Consider the following 6,000-nt stretch of genomic DNA (forward strand, 5'->3'; position numbering starts at 1 on the left):
GCCTACAAGCTCACAATGCATCACAATACGGCACATTGTGAGCTTGTAGATCTGCTATTTTCACCTTTAGCTAACGCTCTTCTTCATGCTCTAATGTGTCTGAATGAAACAAGATAAATCAAGATTGTCACTGGCATTCGTTGTTGTCCGAGGACCTGTATCGGCCTGAGCTGTATACTTGAATACTTTTATGATTGATTGAATACTTTAATAGCAGTTTGCAAAGACAAGCACAGGGAAGTACAGTTCAATACAAGGTCTGTTAAGAGGATTTTAAACCCAAGAAAGCACTGATGGTGCCCACTGATGGTGTGGCAAATAAACAGTAACGATAAACGGATAATATACTCGCTGGTGAATATTTCACATTAAAGTTATTCATATACTTGATGACTCATTTATATTGGTTATAGCCTTTATTTGTGGTGCAGAAGCTTCAAAAGATTTACCTTGTTCCGCATAAAATTTACACTTCTTTATCGCCTCTTAATACTTGCGTTCTGTATACTCATGACACAAACAGTTTGAAAAAAATCTATTTGGGGGCAAATTAATCGCAAGAAAAAAATATATGCCCCTATGTATAAGTACCATCTATATAATCTATTGATGATCTACTGCAGAGGGCACAAATACCCGCCACTTCAACTTTTGCTACAACCAGCCCTCCCGGTCCAGGGGGCTTTGGTAAAGACCTTATTTATCTTTCTCCTGATTGGTCTGCTTCAGCTACGGCTGTATTTGTCCTTTTATCACTTTGATGTGTCTGTGACCTTGTGACTGTCACTGTTTCACAGCAGTTTCCAACAGTTTGTAATTAGTAGCTGTTGTGATGCTTGTACCAAATGTCAATTGTGGTTGGTATTGTCCGGTTGCTATTCTCTGAAGTGCCCGCAAAAGAAATCTACATTGGATAGAGTAGTTGCTATGCTCAGGCATTTTTCTGAATTAGCGATCCTTAAAGGACGACTTCATCCATTTTCAACCCATCTTCATATAATTGCTCCTCACTAATGCTCATGATAAAAATTGTTAAAATAATTCTACTCGGTCTGTGTCTCATAGGAGGGCTGTGGACACTTCAGAAACCTGCCTACCAGTGACGTCATCGTTAGGCAGATTTTTTTTTTTTCAAACCAGATTCCACATTTTTCAATTACCGGTAGATTTTTATCAACGCGAGAACAATGGCTTCTAATATAGCATGCTAATTTTCCAGGATTAGAAAGCCTGCATTTTCTTTAAGCATAGATTCCCAATCGATGATGTCACTGGTAGGCGGGTTTTTGAACTGTCCACAGCCCTCCTCTGAGACACAGACCAAGCAGACAGAAATGATACCATTTTATCATGAGTAGCAGTGAGGACCAATTATATGAAGATCGGTGAAGTCGTCCTTTAAAGGCACATGTGCTTTAATTGTTATGCTGCATTATACTTTAATTGTACATGCAGCATTACAGCAGCAATAATAGCTATTATAGGCTACGGTTCGAGGTTGATTGAAACCAGCAGAGTCCAGTAGAAAAACAGTTCAGCTCTCAAATTAGAAAAGGGGAGTTGGACAAGAACACTGGGAATTCATACTTTCCATATTAAAGCAAATTTCTACATAATGAGGGAAAACTTAACTGATGCCAAGGGCATCCTCTTTCAATGCATGGCCTTCATTTCGAGGAGGAAGTAGGACATTAACTGTGAAATCACACTGACTGGTATAATCCTGTCTGAAATAACTTGATGTGATGTCTTCTAGTCACGACATGTGATCATCTCTGACTGTAGCAACTGTTCAATATCCAGTTTTTAAATTTCATAAACTAAGTAAGTTAAATGTTATCTGAAACAGAACTGAATGATTCTAAACCATTTAATGGATTTCCAAAACGGATTCTGGAATATTTCATAATACTCAGTGACACTGATCAGCAAGTGTCTTTGTTTTGCTTAAACTTGTTAAAGTGGAATATTTGCAGGATACGACATGACAACTTGATGTCCCATAGTATCAAAATCTAAGTGAAGAATATATGAGACCAATTCAAGACCAATTTCAAACATCACCTTTTGGGTCAACTGACACCATAAAAACAAAGGTTATTGGTGTGCACATGCAACACAACTGGCTTCAGGTACAGGATAAAGAAGTAACTGAAAATATGAGAAATATTCACACTGAAAAATAAGCTTCCAATATTTAATTAACTCACACGTTTTGGTCACATGGTGCAGAGACAGTGCAGAGACTAGACCTTATAGGCGCTTACACCACTCTTTCTGAATGACTTTAGAGCCTGTATGGTAAAACAAAATGTCTATGAAATATTCATCACAAGAATTGTCATAAGAGAATAACTACAATGAAAAACTATTCTACCAAATTCACTTTCACTGCACAGGTTCAGTAGAGTGTGACACTTTAACGATGCAACAATTCACTGACTATATGACTAGAAAAAGAGTACAAAAACATCTCAGTGTTGTACGCTGAAATCATTTGACTCTGAGGATAACCCCAAGTCCCATTAGTGGACATATAACATTTTCATCAAGATTGACAGGAGTCCTTGTTGTAAAGCGGCTGTATTGAATACAGATTTCTGTAGACTCCTGAAAGCTCAGAGACTGACATATCAGTGTAGGAACACTGACACAGATGCTGGGCCTGTCTCAGTTGAGTGAGGTGGATGGGGGTGCGGAGCGGCACAGATGGCAAAGACAGTGTGTGTCTGCCTCCCTGCAGGGCGTGTGCTCTCTCACACGCACCAACGCAGACTGTCGCACACTCCCAGCGTCCTATCCTTGCCAAACGTAACCTGCTGCTCCTGGCAACCTCGGTATCACTCTCTGTTCCCTCCATCTCTTCTTGTCCAATAACAACAGAGGGGCAAGTCTCTTAATTTACGAGTTCACATCGATATTCTCATGCATGTGAGCATGTTGCCGCACGTCGGCGCTCGATTTCACTTCTATGGTATGCACGCATCCTGGACAAGCTCGGCTCACTTCCTTTTAGTTGCCATGGCAGTGACTGCATTCACAAAGAATTACAGGCAATGTTACATCCTGAGGTTTTTGGGGCAATTTACAAAGAATTACGGGTAATGTTACATCCTGAGGTTTTTGGGGCAATTTACAAAGAATTACAGGCAATGTTACATCCTGAGGTTTTTGGGGCAATTTACATGACAAGTTATGCAACAATCCCCACCTTTTCAAAACAAGCAAACACACAACAGGATTACCCACGTTAACTTTAGAAAATAGCTTTGAACATTCCGTTCAAGCCATTGCAGCGCCTGCCATTCAAATCAATGGCGTTGTTCAAACATTCATGAAAATCACCACTCAAAAAAACACATTTCTTTGTGTTGTATCCTACTGGCTCACCTGTCAGTGAGGAGCCCCCGCCGGGAGGATATGGAGCCTCCGTCCCACTCCTACCGCCCAACACTCCCTGCTGACAGGTGCCCCAGCCCGTACTGTAGACAGTGCCAAATATCACCCTCCCCTCCACCGAACACGGGCCAATTCGTATGGACGCTCGACTATGCTGGATGCACCGCGGTAGATTCGAACGCCTAGGACCCTGCAGTGGTGGGCAGGTACTTTACCACTGAGCCACCCGAGCGCCCTTGAAGACCAACTTTAATATGATTAAGCAATGCCACAACACAATCAAATTATAACTTCAGAATGAAAGCAACACTCTGGATTTCACTACAAAGGGGCTTTGCTCTGATTTAAAAAAGGAGAACTTAACACGTTAGCAGGGAGGAGGGGGAACACACGTGCATGTCTGTTTTTAAAGTTTTTGAAATACGGATCAAATTTGTATTCTCTCCGTTAAATTAATACAGAGGACTTCACTGAGTACTGGGTGCTTGCAGTGGCGAGCTCTAATGTCTGGGGGTTGATGTCTTTCTCTCTCTGCTTCACACCCACTGGATCACTGGGTCTTTTGTAACTTAGCAACATAACATGAAAGCTTGGCGGGGCGTTCAAGGGTGATGAGGGCATGGCAAACACAGATACCTCACTCACAGGGACGATGCGTTCCCACAGCGCAATTTCCCATTGTAGGATACATTAACTTCTGATTCGACACAAAATGTAATATCTAATTTACCACACCTCTCTGAAAACTTGCAGAATTAGACAGCTAAGGTTATCCTCTAGTTAATATCAATGTGAATTGAAACAACGTGAATTGACTGTCTTGTCATATTAAGCAGTGTATTTCTGTGAGCTATTCACTTCCCCGTGACAATGCAAAGAAACTCATTTGAGATGGACTATAGAATTCCCCACAATCTATGACAAGAAAACAAAAATCTCAAACAATACTTAATTTATACACTGTTGTATGATTGTGTCGCACACTGAAAATAGCATATCTACAAGCTCGCAACGTGCCACGTCACAGGGCGTTGTGAGCAAGTAGTCTGCTATTTTCGGCACTCGACCCCATTGTGTGCCGACGTACAAATCAGGCTTAACACTCACCATCAACTGGGGAGGTCTTGAGTCTCTGGCAGAGACCCTCCGTGTCTGTGTACATCTCCTGGATCTTTTGCAGTGCTTCGGGACCCCTCAATTCCATGAGGTCCCTCAGGTCGGCCAAGGTCGCCCCAAAGTCTCCAGCGTTGTCGACCTCCATGGCTCCCTGACTAGCTCGCTGCTTCTTGGGGCGGAAGTCCACCGAACTGTTGGCTAGTTCTCCCATGGCAGTATCGGGAGGGCAGTATGTACAGTATTTAGGCTTGAAGGATAAGTTCTTCCCTCTGGCAGTTTTGATCCTTGATCAGTGCTGGGCTGAGTAGGGTGTGGGGTATGCTTGTCTATCTGATATCTGCTCTAACGCTCCCTGATCTGGTTCCCTCTTTTTCCCCTTCTTGGATTCTCCATAGTAAGCAGACATAGGTTAAAAATATCTGTCTCAGAATGTATTGATAAGTATGTATCCTTTAGCAGTGATTGTGAATATGTTTGTCAGATGTATGGTGTGGCTACAGCAGAACCATAGAACCAATTGGGTTTTTGAAAGTATGTCTCAGAAGCCATGAATAAAAAAAGATAAAAAAATAACGTAAAATAAAGTTTAACGCTTTATTTTGATGGCTTTCGATATTTAAAAAATAATTTGATTTTTAGTCCAAATAACTCAGTATATTCACCAAATACTGTATATTTGACTTTCTCTCAGATTTATAGTCAAGAGTAAATAGTTTGAGACATCTATCATAAAGTATTTGGCATTAAATGAAATAAAATATATATATTATGCATATACCTTTTGTCTATATTTAAGACCAAGGATGACCATGAAAATAAACTGTTAACTATTTCTATTAACCTTTATTGCCATTTTAAAATGGATATGATATGTTAAACTAAAAACATATGTGGATTTTATAGCTCTAACTTGTTTTGGCTATTGAATGTACAGACCATGGGTACTGGAACTGCAAAGTTCTGTGCGGAATTCTCACTAGATGGCCAAGCAACCTGGATGTGACGAAGAGGAGGTAGCCGTAGCAGATGAAGATAAGGTCACCTATAGAAATAGGACCAGAGAAAATACATTTTGTCACCCTTGTACCTCATTAAAGACTAAATCATCAACTTGATGGTACACTGCAAAAGCCTGAGGGTCAAAGTAACTCTAAGAGTGTAAAAATAGATGTTTACACTTTCAAAGTTAAATTGACACTCTGGATGTTGCCGTGTATAGAAGAAACAAATATTCCTTTTTTCATAAGCATACAAGGGTGTCACTAACTATGGTTAGATGACAGACTGAAAGTCCGTTTTTGCAAGGTCATGAACAAAACGATATCATCTGCATCAAATGTTGAAACAAGGGGCGAAAGGGGTTTACTGAAATTACACCCTCTCACCGCCATCAAGACGGAACAGAAAAAAGAAAAACAGCAGCATTATTTATTTATGTGAGGCACCATCGATTTGGAGATTATCGATTCAGGAAGCCAGACTCTC

At 40.7% G+C, this 6,000-nt stretch overlaps 1 protein-coding gene across 1 annotated transcript in view; it reads right to left on the reverse strand.

The window, feature by feature from the left end:
* The window catches only part of LOC308096916 (plasma membrane calcium-transporting ATPase 3-like), a gene marked incomplete at its 5' end in the record, with an annotated part of 38,587 nt that extends 33,861 nt beyond the window's left edge, over positions 1-4,726 (reverse strand). Inside the window, one exon of the mRNA XM_080444434.1 lies at positions 4,507-4,726. Within this exon, the coding sequence (XP_080300560.1) occupies positions 4,507-4,726 (220 nt within the window). The remainder of the gene's footprint in view (positions 1-4,506) is intronic.
* Between the last annotated feature and the right edge of the window lie 1,274 nt (positions 4,727-6,000).

The sequence above is a fragment of the Gymnoscopelus braueri genome (genome assembly GCF_963280865.1).
Source record: "Gymnoscopelus braueri genome assembly, chromosome: 12".
Lineage (NCBI taxonomy): Eukaryota > Metazoa > Chordata > Actinopteri > Myctophiformes > Myctophidae > Gymnoscopelus > Gymnoscopelus braueri.